General features: G+C 39.5%; 1 protein-coding gene and 1 long non-coding RNA gene across 20 annotated transcripts in view; one reads left to right on the forward strand and one right to left on the reverse strand.

Moving 5' to 3' along the window:
• The window catches only part of LOC116428938 (uncharacterized), a 333,442-nt gene that overhangs the window by 35,325 nt on the left and 272,128 nt on the right, over window positions 1-25,989 (reverse strand). The window lies entirely within an intron of this gene.
• LOC116428922 (protein muscleblind) overlaps window positions 1-25,989 on the forward strand; it is a 438,439-nt gene that overhangs the window by 11,111 nt on the left and 401,339 nt on the right. For 18 of the 19 annotated variants that reach the window (XR_012998175.1, XR_012998176.1, XR_012998177.1 and 15 more), the window contains 2 exons: window positions 19,687-20,820; window positions 21,704-22,003. Coding sequence is in view for 7 of the 19 variants with exons in the window: in XM_076365730.1 (XP_076221845.1) it covers window positions 21,818-22,003 (186 nt within the window). In the remaining 12 variants the exon portion in view is untranslated. Of the gene's footprint in view, window positions 1-19,686; window positions 20,821-21,698; window positions 22,004-25,989 lie in introns of all 19 variants that reach the window. The other variant, XR_012998174.1, reaches the window with a different exon arrangement.

A 25,989-nucleotide genomic window follows, 5' to 3' on the forward strand; every position in this document is an offset into this window, starting at 1 on the left:
TATACACTGTTATCTTAAATAACTTCGCCGAGAAACATCAGATGTCTTCAGAATAATTGCAAAAAGAAGAAATCAAGAATGACTCATTTTCATCCGTCTGGTAGTCCTAATATTAATGTAATTATTCTTAAGCTAGAAACTTGATCAAAGTTTTCACTCTTTCATACAGTCCACTAACAAATGAAAACTTCCTTCTATTTTCCCACGCTATAAATTATGATCTTGAATAATTCCTCGAACAAACACGCGTCGTTTTTAGCCAAATGGCAAAAAGAACAGGCAACCGAGCCTTGCGGTAAGTTTAGTGTTAAAATGTGATTATTCTTAAGCTAGAAATTTGATCGTTCATTTACTTTCATTACAAAGTTTTTAGTTAACAAATTAAAACTTCCTTCTACTTTCTCATGCAATAAACTGTTACTTTCCATAATTCCTCGAGCAAACACGCGTCGTCTTTAGCCAAATGGCAAAAAGACCAGGCAACGGAGCAGTAGGTTGATCGTTAAAAAATGAAGCGTCCGTGGGGGGTCCTCGGCTTATCGATCCAGGGCCGGCCGATAAGTTTGCCGGTGGCAACCGCAGGATCGGCGCGATTATGTTGTCCTGGATGAGGCCTCGCGACGACACGTTGGCAGAAATACCGCGATTAGAAGGGCGTATATCTGCCGGTGGCGTCGTGTGTGACCGTCTCTGGACGGATCCATGGAACGATTTACGAGCGGCCGGATCGACGCGCGTAGATCCACGCTTCTGCGGCGATTGTAAATTAACGGGCGTGTTTGATATAAATGCGATTCCCCTGCTGGCGTGGGACCAACACGAAACCCGTATAAATAGAATTCCTTCGCGTGGTGGTTGTAACTCTATACAACACGGTTTTCTGGCTTTTATTTCCGTGGCTCCCGGTCTCTTCTTCCCGTAAAAGCGCGACAAAAACGTGGAACCGTGGATCGCCCGCGGGAAACTAGAACTTCTCCGCCACTATTCAAATCCCGAGATAATTTCGACTCCGTTGCGTCACACGCGAACCATAACGCGCACCGACGAGACCCACACTGACGCGCACGCTCGCCTCTTTATATCTGTGTCGTGCGCTCTATCCGCGAGCTGTAATCACCGGGATGATGTCATGGGAGAATTCTTAACGATCACGGGGGAACCGAGTGCGGCAATTCCTAATTTAACCTTCCCGTCGAACGATACGCAGTCGTTCCGATCGGGTTCAGCTGGCGTTTCTGAAGATTTCGAAAATATAACGGATAGAAATGTTCTTCGATTTATTTGGATTCAATGTATTATTATTTGGATTCATTACTCGATTCATTATTCAATAGTCATCAGTGATTCTTGATCATCACTTAATCCCTTGCCTTATATCTTGTCTCGTGAATATTTTGAAAATCTAACAAATATAAATATTCTTCGATTTGTTTGAACTCAATGTATTATTCCTCTGTCACCGATAATTACACTTTAACCCTTTGCGGACGGATGTCGACATTACAGAGAGATCGAATTTTCATAGTTGGAGCTCTAAGTAACAAACAAATGATTTAGTTATTGAAACAGCAAGAGATTAGTACGTAGTTTCCTTTTTTTTGATTGTTTAAGCAATCGGTAATTTAGCTTCATCTGCTGAAGGTTTTGTATATTTTGATGAATCCTCGTCCGTTAAGGGTTAAATCAAAGGTTTGTAGAGAACAGAGTTGGCTAGTCTTTGTGCCATACGCCATTTTGTTCACGGATTGGCTCAGACGCGGTCATCAGTGATTGGCGCTTAAAGCGTGAAGATGTCGAAAATCTAACAGATATAAATATTCTTCGATTTGTTTGAATTCAATGGATTATTCCTCTGTCGCCGATAATTATACTTTAACTGATTTGACATGGTAAAACTGTAAACTTTGATATTTAATATTAAACTTTGTACAATGCACCAATGTACGAAATATTGGAAGGAAATAGTTCTCTTCCTTGATACATGTGATATTTCTTCATTCAATCTAAGAAAATGTCTGTATCTCATTAGAAAATATTGAATATTTCCGGTAAAAAACTTCTGGAGTGCAAAGGGTTAATTGAGTTACTGGAATAGCAAGAAATCAGCACGTGGTTTCGGTTCCTTCTATTAATTAAGGAATTGATATATAATTTAGCTTCATCTTTTGAAGGTTTCGTATATTTCAAAGATTCTTTGTCCTTGATGTTTAAATTATGAAGCATTCTAGCGGATTTTTAATTACATTTGCGTATTTGCCTGAACAACTCCTTTGAATCTCAATGAACACATTGTTCGAACTTGGAAAATTGGGAGTCAATCCAATTGCTCGGTAGTGTTAGTGAATTACTTACGCGATATTAAATCACAAATTAATTTTCTCTTTAATCAGGTACGAGTGTAGCTTCGAGTTAACGAATGCATTCGCCGCTGCAATCGGTATTAACCTTAAAATTGGAAATCGACACTAAAATAAACTTGCAATTTTATTTGCTCGGTAACTATATTTGCGAGCAGTACTTTATTTTTATTAATCCCCGGTGGGGAAAAATTGTATATTTACCGTGGATGTATATCTACTGTCAACTCGAAATATTCGTAACTGTAGATAAATAAATCAATATCCGGCAGATAAATATTCATATTTATTATGCTAATTGAAATTCTCACCAGTTTAATTCTCCGACCAAGCTAAAATATTATTAGTTACTTTGCTAAGCAGTGAGGCTATTCAGAATTGTTTATTCAGGCTGTATTAATACAAAATCCCAATTGTTATGCTCAAAACTTCTAAAACTACATTTTTATTCTAGAACTATAGCAATGCTCAAAATACCGATTTCAAGGTTCTTTCGCGATTATTAACTTAAAAATAAATTCTTGCATCTATGAGTCAATTCAGAATTGTTTATTTAAGCTATATTAATACAAAATCCCAATTGTTATGCTTAAAAATTGTAAAACTACATTTTTATTAATTTGAAACTATAGCAATGCCCAAGATGGCCGATTTCAAGGCCATCTTTCGTCATTATTAACTTAAAAATAAATTCTTTCACCTGTGTAAGCGCAATATTAATTTCTTCGAACCTCTAGAAATCATCTTTCCCTATTTTTATAACAAATAAACAGCTCAGCCTTATTGCTCATTAGTTCTAGTGCTAAAACATCGTCGCACACAGTAGATACCGATGTTTATTCACATCAACCGCTCATTTCTAGTTGCTAACGTAATAATAATGGAGCTCGGAACGCGTTTAAACACGTCTAAACAAATTAGACAATGACATAGATTAGACGAGCTTCGAAAAGTTTCGTAACCAGTTAATTTTCGGTAACGAACCGTGTCTTGGACGTCGACAGATCTGAAAAGTCTCGAACCCGAGTGCGGTAATTTCCGCGAATGTCGCGCTGTTGTAACTCACGATTGTTCTTACACGCAAAGGTTCCGTGTTAAGTGGGTAATCCTGTGTCTTGCAGACGTGTATGACAAACGCAGCAAGCTGGATCGTTTGTAGCCTGCGCGACGTGAATTTAACGCAGCACAAAACCGAGACAATGCTTAGGTAATCAGTTCCGTGGCTGTTCGGTGCGTTTTGTTCAACTCCGGACGTATATTCGAAGAATTTGTTAACTGTTTGTTTCTTTAACTTTTACTGTAACTTTTAACTCTTTAAGTTTCTCTACTGATTTCTCAGAGAAACATTTGTCTTTTTAATAATTGCAAGAAGGAATCAGGAGTGGGTGATTTTGAGCCGTTTAGTTTTAGTGTTAAACCACAAACAAATGGAAACGCTGCGAATATTCTACTGTAGAAACTCAACGCGTAATGGAATGTTGTACGTTTGTTAAGTTGGAATTAACTGTGATCGATACAACAACTTTGTCAGTAATAATTGATTGAAAAAAGAGAAAATTGTATTCATATTCTACGTCTACGTTTGCCCTGCAATATAATTAATAACAGAAGAAGAATATTTCATTAAAATTCATAAGAATCGAGTACTATTTCATTCAAATTCATAAGAATCGAGTACTATTTCATTCAAATTTATAAGAATCGAGTAACATTTCATTCAAATTCCTAAGAATCTAGTAATATTTCATTCAAATTCATAAGAATCGAGTAACATTTCATTCAAATTCGTACGAATCGAGCAATATTCCATTCAAATTCCTACGAATCGAGCAATATTCCATTCAAATTCACAAGAATCGAGTAATACTTCATTCAAATTCATAAGAATCGAGTAATTCTTTAAAATTCCTAAGAATCGAGTAATACTCATCTCCTAAATTCAACTTCAAACATTCACAACTCTCACCATCGTAACGCAAGGGTCATCTCCTCCAAAATTCCAAAATCCGCCAAAAAACAAAACCAACTCAAACCTGTTCCACTCTCCTACCCGACTTTTACGCGCTTTATCAAAATATTCGATCGCGTCGAGAATAATTCACATGTTCAGAAATTCAGCGTGCACCTTGAGCCTCTTGGGGCACGATCGCCTCGTGAAAATCCGCCAGAGCGTAAAGAGGGGGAAGGAGTGGAACAAAAGATCGGTCGAGTAACATAAGACCGGCCGTGGATTTCGGTTGATGCATCGCCCGGGGTGTACGCGCGGCTCCAGGCCGAGCGAGACGCTTTTCGGTGGGAGAAAGAAGGAAATATTTGTAGGTTACGTTGTCGGGTCAACGCCACCTATCTCTCCCTCGCGGGAGCAGCCTGTCACGGGACTAAAATTAAAACGAGGCACACCCACCCTGCCCACATACTCGCGCGCGGTGCCCAGAAACGTTCAGGAACAGATACAGCATCGACCTTAGGGCTTCGCTTCGCTTCTCTTCCCCTTGTTCCTCCGCCGCGTTCTTGATTTCCGCCTCCGCGACGCCTGCGACTTTAGTTTCATGGGTTGCTGTCGGTTCGTTTCTCTTTTTTCGTCTGAGGCGTTTCTTTGGTATTTTTATGTTTTGGAGTTGTTTGGTAATTGTATTTTTATTATTGCTGGGAGTGAATTGAGTTGAGGAAATTGGATGAGTAGGAAATTGTAAGATACTAGTGTGATTTTCATTGCTGCTGTAAACTGAGTTAAATAACTGAATGATTAGGAAATTGTAACATAGTGCAATTTTCATTACTGCCGTAAGTAAATTGAGTAGAATGAGCTGAATGACTAGGAAATTGTAACATACTAGTGCAATTTTGATCACTGCTGCAAGTAAATTGAGTAGAGTACACTGAATGCCTAGAAAATTGTTACGTACTAGTGCAATTTTCATTACTACTGTAAGTAAATTGAGTAGAATGAGCTGAATGACTATGAAATTGTAACATACTAGTACAATTTTGATTACTATATAAGTAAATTGAGTTAAGGAAACTGAATGATTAGGAAATCGTTATATACTAGTGCAATTTTGATTACTGCATAAGCAAATTGAGTTAAGGAAACTGAGTGACTAGGAAATAACATACTAGTGCAATTTTGATTACTGCTGTAAGTAAATTGAGTTAAGGAAACTGAATGACTAAGAAATCGTTATATACTACTGCAATTTTGATTACAGATTGATTGATTTGATGTGAATGAGAATATTAGATAATGTAACTAAGTTGATAATAGTGTAATGAAGATATTGCAACGTGAAATAATTAAGAATCATTCCTGCTTTTACTTGGCACAGAAGAATCCAACAGAAAGCTTGAGATTTCCATAGCATTTAACGTATCAACCAATCATAAAAGTCTCAAATGATGAACTATAAATCAAAGAACGAAGAATAAAGATCTAAAACTTTCTTCTCAATTGATTATTACATTCATAAGAAAATTGAGCGACAGTTTGCACAGTACAACTCGTGTTTAACCCCTTAACGCACAGTTTTATAGTTTTATTTGCAGTTTTATAGTATTATTTCAGGCAGCCCCAATATTAATTGTTGCAGAAAGTTTTCAGCTGCTAGACTATCGGCAATTTTTATTCGAGCCGTTGCTCGAAGTGGAAACAAGAGAAAGACTAGAGAATTTACGTTTATTCCACGGTTTCTAATTAGCGAAAGCTTTCGACCCCTCAAGGCTGCTCCTCATCGACCATCCGCACCTTCCCATTCAGCCACCCTGCCGCTCCATTTCGTCATTCCACCACATGTCTGCGGCGTTGCGCACGTGGCGAGATGGAACTTTGAGGGACTCGCGTTCAGCATAGTTTTTCATTGAAAATGTATAACCCCCGGCAGCCAGGGAATTATTTACTTTCCCTGCGACCGGAAAATCGATCGAAGACACTTCGAATTTTAGCTGATACGAAGATAAACAGTAACCCCTTAACTTGCACGCACGAGTTCCTTCGAGCGCGCTAAACAGGCCAAACTGTGAAAATAACAATGCGAAAGCAAAGAAGAAAAATCGTTTTATTGATATTTATCATTTACATGGGATTGTAAGCTATGACACTTATTTATTCAAGAATAAAATACAACCTTGTTCCATGGAACAAAAGTGCAGTATATCAAAATTGATTTTTTTTGGTCAGTTTTTTTCAAAAAATCTCTGCGTTAAGGGGTTAATTGAGTGAACACTGGTGACCCATGGCATTCAACGTTAAAGAACCTACACATCCATAAACTTCGATCACAAAGCTTTTCCAAATCACCAAAGAAACTACACAAACTAAACAAACTAAACAAACACTCCCAAATCTCACTCCTCCATCAGTCAAAGTTCACAAATTTTCAATCGGCGATCCGAGAATAAAACGAAAAAGCCGAGCAAAAAACGCTCGAGTTGCTTTAATTTAAATAAACTCGATTGTGATTCTGTTTTTCCAGCGGAGACTAGCCGGGACTGATGGTACATTCATTGCTATAGAATTTGATTCCACGGAAAACGATAAATATTCAAGGGCAAACGCGGTCTTGCTCGCTCGCACTACCCTCTCGCGCTCGCGCTCGCGCGTTCGCCATGGAATTTCATCGGCGGGAGCATTCTGCCGGTGTGACGGTGCACGTATAGCGGCCGACTTCTCCCGACAATGAGTCAGAATGAATGATTTGCAAGCGTTGAAATGCATGAACGAGCAAGCCGAGCGCGACGTCCGATTGGACGGCCGCCTCTCTCTCCGTAGTCGCGCCCTCGCCCTCTCCTCTACGAATTTATGGCTTCAAAGCGTCCCAATGCATCTACTCTGTGGCGTCAAATTGCTTTCCAGCGGTTTTTTAACATCCCGTTCGGCCGTATCGCGGCAGTTTTACGTTTTATCTAATTATATTTCGCCCTCCGAGGACGGTTTGTTTGATCAGGGCCGTGCCACCCCCGCGCGCTGCCCGCTCTCTGCCACATTTCCGCGTTGCGAGCAGATTAAAATATTTCTCTTACGTCGATCGTTTCTCTTTTTTTTGCTATGCTTTTAGGTAATTTAATCGCTTCTGATTCTCATTTTTAACGAAGATTTTCAGAATTTAACAAACATGAATCGATTAATTCGAATTCGAAATAAATATTCTGCTGCAATCAATTGTTATACTTAGCAAACATAAACATAGAATATACAACTAGTCTCTTTACAATGAATTATTAATGACGAAGTAGTGCCAGTCAGATCAATCAGATTAAAATATTTCTTTTGCGTCAATTTTTTCTTTTTGCTACTCTCCTTTCGAAAATTCTTTTAGATAATTTAGTCGCTTCTAATTCTGTCATATTGTGCATAAATTGATAATTAGAAGGAAAAGAAATAAATAATATCTGATTCTACGAACCGAGGAGCGCCATCTTGTCGCCCTTAATGTCTCTTTCTTTGAAAACAATACTTTCTGTGCACACATTGCATTTTATAGTTGGAAGTATCTGACCTAAATTTCCTTTAGTTTTCTCAGAATTTCGTGTGTCTTCCGTATGATCTATCATAAACACATCGAACGCCGGAATTTTAAAAAGCAAAATACAAAATGGAAGAACACGATATTAAATCATTCGATTTGCATTATTGCAGGTTCTAGTCGAACGTCACAAAATTATAGCATCATTTGTAACAGAGATGTTCTCAAACAATCGTCTCTATTTCTTTCACTATTTCTCCAAGATACTATCGACACATTGCTCGAAACACAAAACTTCATTAAAAAATCCAAAAAACAAATTTCAGGACTTAAGTTCCCAGAGTTCAGCAACAGTCCACACAACGTGTTGAAGTTGTTACATTAATTGAAACGTTAGTTCGTGGAATTCCGAGCGCGACAGTCTGCACGCGAGGTTCTCGGACAATCTGCAAAGATAATTTTCCGGTTTATTGGTATTTCGTGAAATATGTTCCGGGAATCACGGCGCGCGAGGTAAGTTGTTAGTTCGTCGGCGCTTAAATCGCGAAAGTGCGGCTCGCGAGGGCTGTGCTTCGCGTGTTTTCCGCTTACACATACCGCGCGCACACAAATGGAATCGAAGCCCGCAAATTGTCGATCGATACCGCCATTGTTTTCCATTCAGCTGATAATACGCCGCTTCCACGGCGCGCCGGTGTTCAGTCTTATTGTGGAAGTTCGCTCGTTCACCTTAGTTCGGCAGCCGAGTCGAATTTTCGTTATTCGCGGCCGTTAAATACTTGGACTATAACGCGATAGTTCGCCGCAACTTTCTCCTCGATCGATCATTCGCGATTGCGATCGCGGCTCGGTTACGCGTCAAACCTGCGATTCTCTCGTCGCGGTCGAGTCGAAGCTTCGAGCGTATTTTACATAAACTCAAAAATTAATCCTTTTCGAAATCATATATCATATGCTTAAACAATCGAGAGAAAGGAAAGCACTGATCCCTGTTTGAGTTATTAAATCATTCAACTCGGTACTCGAAATATCAAAGTTTGATCTCGGACGTCGAAATTCGTCCATAAAGGCTTAATTTCCTACGTGACTCCTATTTCTCTGTTGTCGACGAGTATACGTTAGAGCACACGTTGACATAGAACAAGCCTAAAATTTTCTCTTATTTCCGATAAATTATTAAAAACAAAGTCGCTGGATCGTTCACAGTTCAGGAAGAAATCATAGGGCAAGGGGTTAATGACTCGCAAGAGATCCAGCGAATTTCCGAAGAAAGTCAGATTCGCGTTCAAAGGTCTCGAACCGTTCTAGGTTCCCGATCCCTCACCTGTTCCGGCAAGTTTTTCCCCGAGCCGACCTGTAATCCGGCTTATGGGGCTGTTTTTTCACGCGCGGCCGTAAGTCAGTGCGCCATTGTGCCGGCAATGAGGACGCAACGAGCGAAACGGTACCACAGCAGGGATAATCGATTACCGTCTAACACCTGTCACAACGTTTCACCGTGAAATACGTGTCAGCTGCGATGAACACGGATCGATGGAAGAAGGATCTAGGCATCGGGACGAGGCCTTGAGCTTTTATTGCCTCGCAGACAGAGGCTGTCCCCGCGAGAGCGCACGAATATGCCCCCGGGGCACAAAAGAATACAATTCTATAGGCGTACAGGTAGCTAGCCGACAATCTCCTTAAAAGGCCAGCGAACAGTCGAGCACCGCAAAAAGCTGAAAACCTGGCTCCCGAGTTTTGATTTCACTAGGAAAACATCCGAGACGCCTGCCATTGTGCGGACCGAGTCGACGCCATTGACGGCTCTGTTGACTCCGATCGATGACACGTATACCTGCCGGCAATTAGATCGTTCCAGCAGTTCGGAATCAGTTTCATCTAATCTGAACTTAGTGCTCGCGGATTTTCCTTGAATTCGGTCGTCGAATTCTTTTCGAAGCGTTCAATAGTGTAACTCTGTACGCGTCTAATCACGTAGGTGAAAGTCGTTAACGCGTTGAGCGAAACACGGAAAATGGAAGAAATGTAATGTTAAATCATTGATTGAATTGTATTATTAATGCACGTTGATTTAGTTGAATGTTTATGGTACAGAAATGTTTCGAATAACCATCGTTCTTGGGCATTCAACTTGTTGATGACATTTCATTCGAAAGCGACTTTACGTTTTTTACTCTTTGCAGAAAATGCTCTAATTGTACACTACAATGAGCAAACATTCCTTTCTCTGGTTTGCAGAAATGAAATCTATTGAATTCGCATTTTGTCATTTCTGCATTATATATTCATTGGCATCTTCAGCTGTGTCATCGCTCCTGATTCCACATATTTGTGACTGCAACAGTCAATCTAGTTTTCGGTGAGCAAGAGAACTTTAATGGTTTCTTTCGAATTACATTATCGTCATCGTTCCCAATACAAATCGTCTCCGATCGCCCATTATCTACGTTTGAGATGAAGAATCTCATAGTTGATAACCTAGTTAACTATTTCTCTCGCAACGGGTTGGTCGGTTGATTTTTTAACGAGTCCACGGAAACTCGTGCTTAACCAGCGCGGAATTTCCTTGAGGTTCACCGATGCAGAATAGCCGAGATCGGTCGCGAGACGACGACAGTGACGAATACCAGATGTTCCGGAATGCAGGGATGCATATGCAAAAAGAGGACGAATAGAAATACTTCTTGTCAGCGGGAAGAGACATCGGACCGTCGAGGAATTTGTACGGAGGCTTAGACTCCGCGGATGCATGTATTCGTGCGGTGAATGAAAAAGACGTCTTTCTCTTGGCTGCATCGCCGGGTGAATTTCACGATCTCTCTAAAGGATCCCACTTTTTCCATGCAATATTCGCGCAGAATGCAAACGCTTTCCCGCGGGGGCTCTATTGTCCCCTTGAAAGTATTAAAGATGGCGACTTCGGGAACCTCTTTAAAAATCTTGTACCCTCTATTTTGCGCGCCGATCAAATTCCAAATGGACTCTTTGGAATTGAACGGTCAACGTTCGTTCGGAAGCATTGAAATTTTCGTGTAACATTTGAACTCATTCGATGAATTCGACTAGGAACTGTTGGAAATTGATCTATGAAATTCCGTGAACCTCTTCTACGATAACACGAGTCATTACGTTAGCTGAGAATGATTACGTTTCTCCAGAATCATCGTTTAACACTTAGGTAACCTGAAAAGAACTGTAACCACAACCTCCTCCATTATCTTCGATTGAACTCGTTCAATGAATTCGATTGGGAACTGTGTTCTGTAAAAGCAGGAACCGTATTCGATGAATCGCGAATAATTCGAGACTCGCTAAGCAACAAAGAAAAGATGAACAGAATAAGATACACTGCTAACACTAGATTTTCTGATGTTTATCGTTGTTTGTTCTGTTGTTCTTAGAAACATCGTTGTCCGTTCGTTTGGGTCTTAGAAACCAGAGGTTCGAGAGTAGACAATTAGGATACATATTTATAACTGCGTTGATAGTGAGCCGACACTTTGTATATATTTAGATTGGATGAATAACAAGAGGAGAATAAACGAAATGAATGACAATGCGTTGCTGAGAGAAAACTGAGCTGTTCCAACGTTATTTAGTAGTTTTCGTCGATTTTCATTCGTAATGAAGTTTCGAAGCTCGAACTTTCTATATAAACGAACGTTTCCCAGAGCCAATAGAATAAAGTGCAGAATAACCGGCAGTAAATCTATCGACTGCAAAACTGATTACACGATCCTCTTTTCCATCAAGCACAGTTGCTTCTCCTAACATTCACTTCCTCGTTTCACTTATAAAATGAACGTATACATAATTCAATTTTCCACGTTCGATAACCTCCGAGCAGGATAAACGTAATCTTCACAATAGAAACAGTGTTAAGGAAACAAAACCGTTCACAGTTTAGTACCTCGATACTATCGATATTCCAAATTGAACAGAAAAATCATCTCGGTAGTCTACATCGATTGTTAACCGTTTCAGTTTCTTTCCTTTCGATTTAGAATCTGAACGACGCTTTTCTATTTTCACAAAAACAAATTTGAAATAGCGATCGTTACGTTTCTCGAGTTTCAGACGAGTAACAGCGAAAATAAAAATGAATAATTGAATTCTGATTCTACGAACCGATACTTTTCAAAAATGTAACAAGCGCCATCTTGTCGCTTGAGACTCGAACGGTTAACCTAGCCTAACAATAACGTGTCAGCGAAGATTTTCATAATTTAACAAACACGAATCGATTCATTCGAATTCGAAATAAATATTCTGCTGCGATCAATTGTTATACTTAGCGAACATAAGCATAGAATCTACCTACAATTCGTCTTTCCAATAAATTAACGCTAAACCTACTGAGCAGCAACTTCAAGGATGCATCTATCGAGACTTTACGCAAACTGAATTGTAAATCAATTAAAGTCTCGATAGATAAACGGGTCAAAATGACCCATTCCTATTTTCTTCTTTTCACAATTATTAAAAAGATGCATATTTCTCTGAGAAATTATTCAAGAAACTGATTTGGCAATACGCAAACTGAATTGTAAATGAATTATTGCTGAATCAGTTTCTTGAATAATTTCTCAGAGAAATATGCGTCTTAATAATTGCAAAAAGAGAATAGGAATGGGTCATTTTGACCGTTTGGTAGGTTTAGTGTTAATAAGAAATTAGTATTAGAGTTGAGATCATAGGGCAAGGGGTTAATCACTCGATAATTCGGCCGGAAAAGAGTGGTTCGGCAATAACATCGAAAACGGCGCCACGTCGAGAATCCTTTTAGCTAATTTCATTCCTAATTCCATTACGGCAACTGCAAAGCCAGGCCTTTCCCATTGTTACATTCCGTTAATTTCACTTTCATTTTTATTTGAACCCTCCGCAGTAAGTTGAAAACCGTCGAACAGCCGAGCGACTTCCCTTCCGCCGGCTCGTTTCAGCCTGGCTGATCGCGAGTGATCGCTCGTAAACGTTAAAAATCATTGTCTTCCCCTACCTATTTCTGTTCCGTGCGCCGGCGGCCGTCTATTGGCATGATTACTCGGATCACTGGACTTTTACAATCGACTGGGATCGGCCAGTCAGCCGTTCCTAGTCGCTGCTTTATAAATAGGCCTGCAAGGTGGATTCGCCGAAGATAAAATATCAGAGTTTACACGCCGATACCGGGGATCCGTGTTTTCGGGTAGCAGCCGTTCTCGTTACAACAGATTTTCAACAAATATATCAGTTCGTTCGAAATCGGAGTGAATATTATTCCGTAATCAAGGAAATATAGGTATGCTTAGAATTTCTTCAGGAACGAATAACCTGAGAACACCTTGCACAACCGAGACCAACGCGTTCCCTGATCACGGAAAAGAATCTCCGGTACAGTGTCACGCGAAAACGCACGATCACTCCGTTTCCCTCTAATTATAATAAAATTCAAACGGAACCATCGGAGTGAATATTATTCCGTAATCAAGGAAATATATGCTTAGAATTTTTCTCCTTTTCCATTGAATTATTAAGGCAGCCGTATCGAGTTGAGAAATATGTCGTAGGTCAAGGGGTTGATTATGAACATTTATCGAACCTTTCATCTGCAATTTGGAACATCTTGCGTCAATTATGCGGAATTATTCGATATTTTATACTGAATTTCTCGTTTCATCGTTTCGCGTTCGAATGACTTCTGCTACAAAGGGTTGTCGACTGTTAGTCATTTCCCTACTTGTGCAGGTATCATTCTGTAAGACAAGATTTTCTTTGGTAGTTGATTGATCGGATGAAGTTAACTTCGTTGCGCCACGTGTCCTTGAAACGAATACTTTTGCGTTGTAGAATTATCTTCTATGTATTAACAGTACGTTATACACTTGATCTTTACACGAATAATTAACCCTTTGCACTCGAAACTTTTTCTCGTTGGTATTACCAGCAGTTCCAAGCAATTTTAATAGGAAATGCGTATTAACATAGAAATAAACGATAAACGTATGAAAAGAAAGGTCATAGATTTCATTGTTTTTTATCGATTATAGATATGAATGTTATAAGATATTTAATAATAAAGTTTCACAGTTTATAATGATCAATTTTTAATGGCTTTGCTCCGGAACCATCGAGTTCAAAGAGTTATATACTCGAGTCTTAACATTGAAATTACCAGACGAGTCAAAATGACCTGATTGATAAAGGGTTAACACTTAGCACTCCAGGTTGTTTTGTAATCTAGCAATTGCAATTTTTACAGTATTCAATTTTACAGTATATAATTTGGATGTGTGGAAAATCGAATGATTTTAGGGTAGTTTCTTCGATTCATTAAAATATTCAACCCTTTGCACTCGAGAGGCTGTCACTCGCCATTCGACACGAAATCATGAAATTCAATGTTCAATTTTAGGTATCGACACATGAACCTTCGAAATAAATTAGTTCCAGCCCTTAATTTCAACAGAAACTAATGAATATTCATAACGAAAAATATTGTCGAGTGCAAAGGGTTAATATAACTGCAATATCCGAACCCACAGAGTTCAAAGAGCGAGATCGGATGTTCACATTTGAAAGACTAAGTCACAAAACAATGATTTAATCGGTGAAACAGCAAGAGAGTACGTAGTCTCCTGTTGTCCTATTAATTAAGACTTTCCAAAGTATCGTCCGCAAACGGTTGAACGCGATTCTACCTCGATTCACGATCGATCGTATCGAAGACAAGTGGGTGCGTTCGGCGTCGAATTCGATGCAGACGTCAGGAACGTCCTTCGAGGGCGCGGAGTACACGGCGTCAGCGACAACGACACGATCACGAAAAGTCTGTGTGAGAGATATTGATTCGGTCGTCCCTCTTTTTCTGCGGTAGTCACGTGAAAGAAGTGGACGAAGCTCGAAGCCGCATTCGTGCACGTAGTATATCGATTCGACCGAGAGAGCCGAACGGAGTCCCTCGAGTACGCGAAAAAATCTCGGCACCTGAAAAATATACGCGGATCACGGGAATCTTGTTTGTCCAACCACCCCCGCACTTCACGCTGCAACCACCGTACCGGTCGAAGCGACTGCTTTCGATTTTTTTGTTTAGCAATTATCGATATCTTCGAAGCATCGAATATTCGAAATGATCTCGAAAATACATAGCTTCGCTTGAATACTGTACGAAGAAACTGAAATAATCTATCGTTGCATTCATTATATTGATTGCTTGGTAGATCTGGTACAATTGCGATACTACGAATATAGAAAAAATTGTTAAAAGTAGAGATTGCAATAAAATAGAATGTCGAGTGTGACTTGACATAGGACTGCTAAGGGTTAACGTTGAATGCCATGGGGATGACCAGAGCTTCCGAATTACTTGAAAATAATGATCATTCGTCAGACAACGTCGAATGACAATGTTCAATCGATAATAATGTAACCTAACGATCGCAATGCAAAAAAGAAGTGATCGTTCCTTATCTTTGCTACAAAAGGAGAAACGATACATAAAACTGAAGTTTTTCATGGCAGTCAATGCGTTAACGACCGGAGCTTCTAAATTACTTGAAAACTATTGTTTGTCAATTATAATTTGTTTGATAGAGGAAATAACTAGATAACAGTGGAACCTAAACTACGAAAGAACGAAACATGAATCTTTGAAGACTTCTGTGGCAGTCAACGTGTTAAATTCGAACTACTGTCGGAATGACTGGTTTCCTTGTTTCAATGATCGATACCTTGGAAACACTGAATATTCCAAATGATTTCGAAAATATATAGTTTCGTTTGAATATTATAGTATTCGAAGAAACTGAAGTAATATATCGTTGCATTCAATTATATTGATCGCTTGGTAGATCTAGTATTAATTGTCGCAGAAAGTTTTTTTAGTATTACTTCAGATAGTTCTAGATGAAATGATTGTAGTTCGTAATGATTTTCAAAATAAATAGCTTCGTTTCAGTACTATAATGAGTGACCGAAGAAACTGAAAGTAATCTATTGTTACAATTTTTATAGCAATTGCATATTAATCGTATTAAATGCTATACAGAGAGCGTTATCTAACTACGAAAAAATTCTAGTGAAAATTCTAGTTTTGGTATTAAAAACTGACGAACGTTCCGTTTCTGGGGACTGAAATCGATGGAGAATTTCGGGCGACGGCAGATACCTGCTGTACCCGCGTTTTTAACGATTGGCCAAGTATTGCTATAAGAAAATAGTTTTAGAGGGAAATGACTGATTTTAGATTACATTTGATTGATTATGGCGTAACAGAAGCTTCTATAGAGCTTGAATAGCTTTGAATGAGATAATAATCTGTGTTTTTAAGGAAGTATTACTATAAGAAAATAGTTTTAGAGGAAAATGACCGATTTTAGATAACATTTGATTGATTATGATGTAACATAAGCTTCTATAGAGTTCGAGTAGCTTTGAATGAGACAATAATCTGCGTTTTTAACAAAGTATTGCCTGAAGAAAACAATTTCAAAGAGAAATGACTGAATTTTTGTCATCTTCATTGGACACTTGCGAAAGAAATCACAGCCAGTTAACTGTTTCAACACGATCGAACATCTGAAATCAGATCGGCTTTACATTCCAGCATCTCGATCGCAAAAATCCGATACAATAAAGAAACGTTCGTTACTAAGTCTCAGTGAATGATCCAGCATCGAAAGATCGTTCCGGGCACGGTCAGTTCCGTCGATTCCCCATCCGCCGGGGAAATCCCCGGGAAAACAAACGTTTCGACCGGGAACGTTTTTCTTTCTGGTATTTTCTAGTGCGTTGAACGCGCACATACGTCCCCATAACTCTTGTCGGGTAACATGAGAAACGAGTCGACTGCCTCGGGTCCGCTTTTCGTAAGCGGCTTACTCGCGCGACGGAAAATTGTACTACGCTGCACTCTCCGTTCCTTCTCCTCGGCTTTTCTTTTCCTTTTTCTTTGCCTTAACTGTCTCCCCGGCTCGTATATAAAGGCGCATACTTATTCGCGGATGCGTGTACGCGCGCCGGCTCGTTTCGCTGTTTTCCTCCGGACTTCTCGCCGCGAGACGCGCGAGGAAACGCGGTTTCTCGCCGGTTAACGCGCGATAGCCGGAATTATGTTCGTCGCGAGCTCGTCGGGGGATTTCGAAGCCGATAAATACTCCGCGAGCGGATTTTAACGTTTTGTTTAATCTGTTATACCGATTCGAGATGTACGAGGTTTTCGAAGGTTCTCTTTTGATGATTATTTGGCAATTGTTGGCTGTAATGGTGTTTCGAAGCTGTGAATATCAAAATTAACCCTCTGCAATCGAGAGGTTTTTTAGTCGCCACCTGATTCGAGGTAACAAATTTATAAAATTTTTAATTCAATATTAACACTAGAACTACCGTGTGTTTAATAGGATTACTATATAATTCCCATAGAAATTGTGACAATAGATTGTTTCCAGTTTCTTCCGACATTCGTTATAGTCAAGTGAAACTATTGATTTTCAAGAGAATTTTGAATATTCAATGATTGTTTTGAATATTTCTCATCGAATCGAGTTGTAATCATTCGCAATGATCGAAGCATCCTTTTGCAGACACAAACATGCTTATGTCTGACCACCTTATTGTATCATTGCCTTTAGTCCCATCATTCGATTGTTTATTCGCGCAGTGTACATTTGAAACAGTAGCATCTGTATTAATTACCAACAGTTTATTACCGGGCGGGAGGGGTGTAATCTGGGGAAATGGATTGCCAAGTAGCACGCAAATGAATAGAGGCGCGGAGCAACTGAGATAGATTAAATTCATTTGCGAATTAAAATTCAGATATAATTTCCTTTATGCGCGGACGTACTTACGTCGTTATCAGCGGCTTAACATTTATCTCTCCTCCAATGACGAGTCAAATATTTCCAGGGAAATATTTGAATTAAACAATTTGCATGAGAGTATATTATTTTATTCTGACACGTTGAGTTTCTTTGATTTAAACGACGTTATCTTGTTGTAACAAGTGCTAGTCATTTAATCGTGATATTCACAGAAATATAAAATTAACTGATTATTAAAAATAATCACGTGAGGCTCGTGAAGATTTGAAAGAGAATTTGGTAATTATTACTCACTTCTTGCGAACGGAATTTGAATTTCAAACGTGGACATGGAATATGCTCAAAATTCGTCTGTTTTATACACGAATACACGTAAATAACTCAAACTAGAACACACCCCTGAAAAACTTTGGAATTTCCCTGATTCTCAAATTGTTCGAACATCCCCACGTTCTGAAATGAAACAAAACACGATTCTAAATATCAGAGCTTCAATAATCAAATCTCATTGTTCTTAAACAATTCCGCAACTATAGTTTATAGTAGCCGAAATTTGTAAGGCCGGGGGAACAATTTTTGGAAAATAAACTCCTTTTAATCCCGACTTTTATTGAGGCAACGCAACAGGTCTTCACCCCATACCGGGAGAATCTAAAGCAACGAACCTACGGAGCACAATTCGATTCAAAATTAACAAACATTCCATCACCGTGTCGTAACGCATGAAACCCAGTCGGATAACATCATCGATAAGCCGAGAATCTGTTCGGAAACGGAGATATCATCAGCTATCTAATCTAATCAACGCGAATGACATCGCCCTGTGACAAGGAAAAAGTGAAACAGCGAAACGATGTGTCTCGTTTCGGCAAAAATCGAGTGTTCGGTTGAAAATTTATGAAAATTTCAAACTGAGTCTGAGAAATCTGAGTGTTGTTTATATTCTTGGAATATAAATTAACCCTTTGCACTCGAGCACCTTTCAATCGTTTGATTTGACCGAACAAAACGATCAAATTTAGAATATCCAAATAAAATAGTTCTGTCACTTATTTTACACAAGGTATTTCTTTATATTAGTTGCAAAATATTGATATCTTATAAAAATAATAAACATTTGCTGAGAAAAATATTGTCGAATGCAAAGGGTTGAATATTATTTTTCTATTAACCCTTAGCACTACACTTAGTTTTGTGATGTGATAGCAACTGCTACCAATTTTGATAGTCTTACTGAAAATTAACAATGTTAGAACATTTCTAGATCTTCAATTCCCTTTTTAGTACAAACTTTGTATATTTGGAAGATCTAACAATCTTAAGGTAGTTTAAAAATTCATTCAAATATTCAATATTATAACTACTGCAATATTGGAGCCTATAGAGTTCAAAGGGTTAATCACTACCTATAACTAAACGTAGACATGGAATCACACCTTTCTCCATTTCCCTGCAAGTTTGACCTTGAATGACCTTGAGTCGCATGTCGTTGAATTCGTCTTAAAACGCACTATTCGACGGCGAATAAAAAAACGTACCATCCCATTAAAAAAAAGAAAGTTGGCCTTCACCTTGGAGTGTCCATGTCCTCCTCGGTATCGAACTTTCTGAAACATTTTCGCTGTAATCAATATTTCCAGAGACATTCGACTGTCTATAATCTCCACCCTAATGTCAACACCATAAAATAACAATTCACTATTTCCCAAACCACGAAACCTCAAATTTCGTCACACTTCGAATTCAATCAACGTTCAAACATCCCACAAAGCGTCTCAACGTGCGTCAAGGGGTTGATCTGAAAGAAATCAGTAGCGGCTGATCCGCAGCCTCCTCGAGCGTGAAGCGTGCTTGCATTGGTAGTCCCGCGCTTGTCCGCTTGACGATCCCGTTTCCGCAGCCAGAGCAGATCTCCATCTTTACGCAAAAACCTTTGATCTCTGCGTGGCCCCACCTCCGTCACCTGCCCGCCCCTCGACGGCGCCCGCCCCTCGCGGGCGACTCGAAGCGTTTCAAGCCTCGCATCCGCAGTAACGCGAGTTTTCGCTTTTGGTCTGTTTCCAGAACAGCAGAATCCGGAGAGTCCGATCGCGGGAGGAACCAGGAGTGCGCCGACTAAATGACGTGAATCCGAGGAACGGAAGCGCAACGTCACTCGCTAACTCGCAGCCCCCCTCCCCCGGACCTGCCCCCCGTCTGTCCGTCCGTCTCTCCGTTCTCCGTCCCGAAGGAACACAGAACAACCCCCGCCGACCCGCTTCGCCGACCGCCTCGCTTTCTCCGCTCCTTCGGCTCCTTCAGGAACATCCCCGGCCCACCGCCGCCACCTACCTCCCCCATAGACCGTTCTCCACTTCCCGTAGACACACGAGAACACGCTTGAGAACCGGCTTGAGGACACCACGACCGGCTTTCGACATCTATACTTACACGCTAGATAAGTCTCTCCAACGACCGGACATAGATCGGAGAACAGCTAGAGAGCACACGACACTACACACCACACTACACGCTCCCGTCGACGTTTAGCTTCGAAGGCTTCAAGCTTTGCCAGCGCTCCGGTTGCTACGCTAGAGGATCAAGATCGAAGAGCATCGGAGGAAAGGAAGCCAGAGCCTAACTGCTGCCGATAGACCGCCTTTCGCTTTGACTCGGCGAGAACCCGCTCCGGAAACGCTCCTCTTCGGCTGCAGCCGCTGCCCTTGCTCGCTTTGCGACCTCGACGTCAACGGAGGAACGAAGAATTCTGGGAGACACGCCAGCAGCTACTTTCTCTCTCTCTCTCTCACTATCTTGCTGTCCAGCTAACCGCTAACTCGGCAAACTAAGCTGCACTGTCTCTCTGTAGCGACTAACCGCTCCCATCGATAACGCGCGATAAAGAGCAGCAGCCGATAACCGCCCGGTATCTCGCGCGGTCTAAGAATAGTTTAACATCGCGAGCAGACCAGCGCGGTTTTTACACGGTGTTCGATACGCGACAACGAAGTCTAGGCGAGCGCGGATAGATTCACGCAGTTCTTACCTTTGTTCTACGGTTACGCGAGTTTTACGGTTCGTCGTCGTCTTCGTCTTCGTCGTCGTCGTCGGCTTCGGAAAAGTCTACACGGAAGATACAGTGAAGTGGAAGACCGACTGCTCGAGGCCGCGTTTGTGCTACTGTGAGATCGCACGCTAAGCGAAGACAACCTTCCAAAGGTACTATATTTTAGATTGTTTCTTGTACCTGGCACTCGCGGGATTTCTAAGGTGACTTGAAGAAATTTAAGTTATGTCAGCCTGAGTCACTTATGAGAGTTAAAGGAACGATTTGTAGGGCACAGATTTGAAAGTCCAAAGAATCTTTGGGAAAAGCAATGTGAAATAAAAAAATTTAAGATTAAAATATTGTTTGTGGTGTCCAAATTTTAAAAGCAAAGAAACTTTTGGAAATGCAATATGAAATAATCAAAAAATCTAAGTAAAAGGTTCAAATGTCACTCAAAGTCACTTACGAAAATAAAAAAGAACAATTAAAATACTGTTTATAGTATCCAAATTTGAGAGCCCAAAGAAACTTCCATAAAGTCACCACAAAACCCTCAAAGAACCCAAATAAATTTAAACGTCACTGAAAGTCATTTACAAAAATAAAAGGAACGATTAAAATATTGTTTATAGTATCCAAATTTGAAACCCTAAAGAAACTTTCGTAAAAGCAATACAAAATAATCAAAAAATCCAACTAAAAAGTTTAAATATCACTCAAAGTCACTTACGAGAACAAAAGAACCAATTACTAGTGCCCAAATTTCAAATCCCAAAGAAACTCCCACAAAATCAGCACAAAACACTGAAAGAACCCAAATAAATTCAAACGTCACTCAAAGTCACTTACAAGAACAAAAGAACCAATTACTAGTGCCCAAATTTCAAGTCCCAAAGAAACTTCCACAAAACACTGAAAGAACCCAAATAAATTGAAACGTGAAAGTGACATCGTAGACGTAACCTTCCGCGACCTCGCGAAGTCCCGTGAGTGCCAAGTTCAGGGTGCAGGTCAGACTAAAGCAAAAACCGCTTGTATCGTTGGCAAGATCAGCTGGTGCGAGTGAACGCGATCGAGCAGGCCCGCAGAGGAAGAGGATAAATCAAAGCCGCCGAAAGCCTGCGCGCCCGCTGAGGAAGAGTCTCGTGGTCTTCCAGGACTGGAAGTATGGCAATGGTCAACATGAATAACCTACTGAATGGCAAGGACTCCCGATGGCTGCAGCTAGAGGTTTGCAGGGAGTTCCAGCGCAACAAGTGCACCAGGCCCGATACAGAATGCAAGTTCGCTCATCCGCCAGCTAATGTCGAGGTGCAGAACGGACGGGTCACTGCTTGCTACGACAGTATCAAGGTAATTAGCCATTGTATAATCGTGGATCACGCGATTGTTCGATCTTTGATCGATCCCTTTGCGGACGAACGTTTGAAATATAGAAAATGATAAATTATATATCGAATCCTTTGCACTCTGTAGGCACCTCAGTCGCTAATTGATTTGACACAGCGAAATAGAGTTTGACATTTAATATTAAACTTTGTACAACGCATCGAAGTATTAAAATAAAACAACCTGTTTCTTTAACACTAGGTTTACGGGCATTTATTGTACAGTTTATTCTATTGTTCTGGGGAAGTATTCGTTCATTTAGATTTTGGAAATTGTAGATGTAGAAATAATCAATCAGGATTCATATTCGTGTAATTGGATCAACGAAAACCGATTGAAACATTTACCTAATAATGTTTATAAAATTCAATCTTCAAATTGACGCGTTCTGTAAACCTAGTGTTAATTTATGTACGATTTCTCGTTAAGTCAGTTTGAAAGAATGTCGTTCGTTTTCGTTAAGAAATCTTGAGTGCTTCTAATGAGAAACTTATGGAGTGCAAAGGGTGAAACTACGTACTGATCTGCTGTTCTAGTAATTAAATCAATAGTTCGTGACTTAGAGTTGCTAATGTGAACTCTGATTGTGGAAAGATATTGACATTCGTCCACAGAGGGTTAACCCTTTGCACTCGACAATATTTTTCATTAGAAACTCATTATTTAAGAATATTGTCAGCAACTTACGTGAAAAGATATCTTACATTAATTATGGAGAATAGTTTTATTTCTGTTTCACGTGTTAACCCTTTGCACTGGACAATATTTTTTATTAGAAACATTTTCTGGTGAAATTTTAAAGATATTATCTGCATCTTACGTGAAAAGATATCTTGCATTCATTATGGAGAATTGTTTTATTTCTGTTTCACGTGTTAACCCTTTGCACTCGAAGTTTTTCAGAAATATTTGAGATTTGAATATTTTCTGATGAGATAAAATTGATATTTTGTGAAACTAACAAAGGTATTTTGTTTGAATATTTCTCAGAATGATGCATTATGGGAAATATAATATTAAATATCAAATTTTATAGTTTGAAATCAAGTAATGCGTCACCTCTCGAGTGCAAAGGGTTAATATCTTATTTAATATTTTATATTGAATTTTTCATTTTATCATTTTACTGCGTTCGATCAAATGATTGAGTCGCCTGTCGAGTGCAAAGTCAGAAAGACACCTGAAATTTTCAGTTAATTCTTTTCCAAGTTTAATTGTGTACTCAGAATTGACTTGTCGACTTTTCTTATGATGATTATGAAGTTCACTATAGGGAATAGAGAATTTAATTGAAAGGATTGTTAGTGAGAAGAGAATTTTAAGTGAAAATTTCGAGTGTCTGACAGCTTCGGTAATTTTCGTCCTGATTCTAACGACATTTTCTATTTTTCATAGTAATATGTTTCGTATTATGATTTCGTACGAATTTCGTGTAATATTGATGTAATATTCACCATCAAATAGCTATCACAGGAGATTCTTCATATTTTCAGTGCTAATTTTGCTAACGAGCGTGAAACGAGTCGCTCAGAGGCCAATCCGATTAAATAAAAAATAGGAAAATAAAGAAAATTAATATTTGGACTGAAATGATTATACAATATCATTATACATACAGGTCTATAAAATAGACAAAAAATCAGAAAGTATCAAAAACCGACTCAAATTACTTTGACTCTTAGTATCAAGAAATGACTCAAATTACACTAGCTTTCCATCGACTCAAACTTCAATAAAAAATAACAACATTCTCATATGTTCCTGATCCACTAGAAAAAGCGAAGAACCGAGTAAATCCTCGAATAACTAAAAATAACACAATTTACTCCCTTAAAATAGACAAAAAATCGACTCAACCGCGCTATTCTCCGATCGACTCAAATTACACTAGCTTCCGATTGACTCAAATTTCAATAAAAAATAACAACATTCTCATATGTTGCTAATCCACTAGAAAAATCAAAGAACCTCGAACAATTAAAAATAACACAATTAACTCCATCAAAACAGACAAAAATTCAGAAACTATCAAAAAACCGACTTAACCGCGCTTCCGATCTCAAAAACCCACTAATTTCTCACAGAACCAAACAACACATCCATTTCCATGAAACCTCGCATCCAGCACCACGAAGTCAGTAAATTACTCGATCAAAAGTTCGCAAAGTTCGGAAGTCTCGAAGTTCCGAACGTATCGAGACACTGATTAAAATTCATAGGAACCGGCCGATCCCGGTAACGAATAGGGGACATCGGTCCGTCTTTAATAAAACTGTCGCCGTATAAATTTCCCGGAGCGGCGAGGAGCAAACAGGCGCGAGTACACGCGATTAAACGGAAGAAACGAAAAAAGATACGCGATCGGGCGTCTCCGCTCCGGAGATATTGAATTCGAGGATCGAGGTTGTAGTTATTAATAGCGACAATTACTCAACGGGGGGCGGAGGGACGAACAGCGGAGTTTTACAAATTAGAGCCGAGGGCAGGCTCGCTCGCGCAAAAATTGGAGACGCTTGCGTCAATAATCCGACCGTCTCTAGGCACTTTATTGTCTGACGCCGATTAGATAACGACGGAGACGATCGGGCGCGGCGTTTCGTTTAATCTCGAGTCAATATTCGTTTCGGGTTTTGTGTTTTTGTAGGTTTGCCTGGAAGTGGATGGAGCTTTCGAATATTCCGAGTTTTCGTGTTAACCGCTGGAATTCACACTGTTTTCCATCTGACGGCTGAATTTCCAAAATCGATGGAAATATTGATATCAAAATATTTCCATTGTTTAAGAAAATTTGGCAGTTAAATCGACTCTAAAATCACTGTATAAAAACTTGAAATATTTGAAACTTGAAGGGAAAACGAGGCGAGTCACTGGGAATATTTAACGTTCGAGGTAGAGACCATCATTAACAGATAAATCAAAGCTATTGAAATATTTCCTATAAATACAAAGTTCAATTCAACAGTTTGCCACGTACACTCATTAACCCTTCACGTACGAAGATTCTTTGGAATATACGAAATATTCAGCAGATGAAGCTAAATTATATATCAGTTACTTAAGAGATGGAAAAAGAAACTACGTGCTGATCTCTTGGTGTTTGAGTAATTCAATCGTTCGTTTGCAATTTAGTCTTCGAATCATGAGAATTTCATCTCACCGGAATGTCGACATGACACACGAAACGAAGTGAAGATTCTTAATAATTGCTCCACTATCTTCCTTTGCATCTCATATATCGAAAAACATTCGGTTCGTTCGATACGCTATCGAGAAAGTCAACGTCCAAGCGAAAGCCTGATTCTAAAGGATCAATCTACGAATTAGTAGCTTGGAATTACCTGCAAAGCTTCGAATTTGTGAATCTTAAGCCTTCGAACCTCGAAATCTCTCGGTCGGCAATCGATTCGACACAGGAAAATTGCGAGGTTTATTTAATATTAAACTTCGCGAAATATGGAAAGCTTCGAGATGAAGGATATCTAGAACACTTGAATTCGATAACTATCGTTACCCATTGTTCATTGCGATTCGCTGCGCGATTTAGGCTCCATCGCGCTGCGCGTCCGCCATTAATACGGCCACGTGTAATTCACACTGTTTCCCATCTGACGGCTGAATTCGCAAAATTGATGAAAATATCGAAATGATCGATAAGTAAATGAATTTTCAAGTATATGGAAATGTTTTCTAAGTACCACACCATTCGACGAACCGCATATTTGATCGCCAAGTGGTTTAACTAGTCAAACAAGAGTTTCCTTTGTCTATTAATTAAGCAGTTAATAATTTAGTTTCATCTGTTGAAGATTTCGTACATTCCAAATCTCTGTATTTTCTCTGTATTGTATTCGACCATTCAATTCTCAAAAAAGTGAAAATAACGGAGGTTTTTGAAAATAACTTACAATTTTCATAGAAACTACACATCAATCGTAATAATTGGCTCTCAC

The sequence above is a fragment of the Nomia melanderi genome, chromosome 1 (assembly GCF_051020985.1).
Source record: "Nomia melanderi isolate GNS246 chromosome 1, iyNomMela1, whole genome shotgun sequence".
Classification (NCBI taxonomy): domain Eukaryota; kingdom Metazoa; phylum Arthropoda; class Insecta; order Hymenoptera; family Halictidae; genus Nomia; species Nomia melanderi.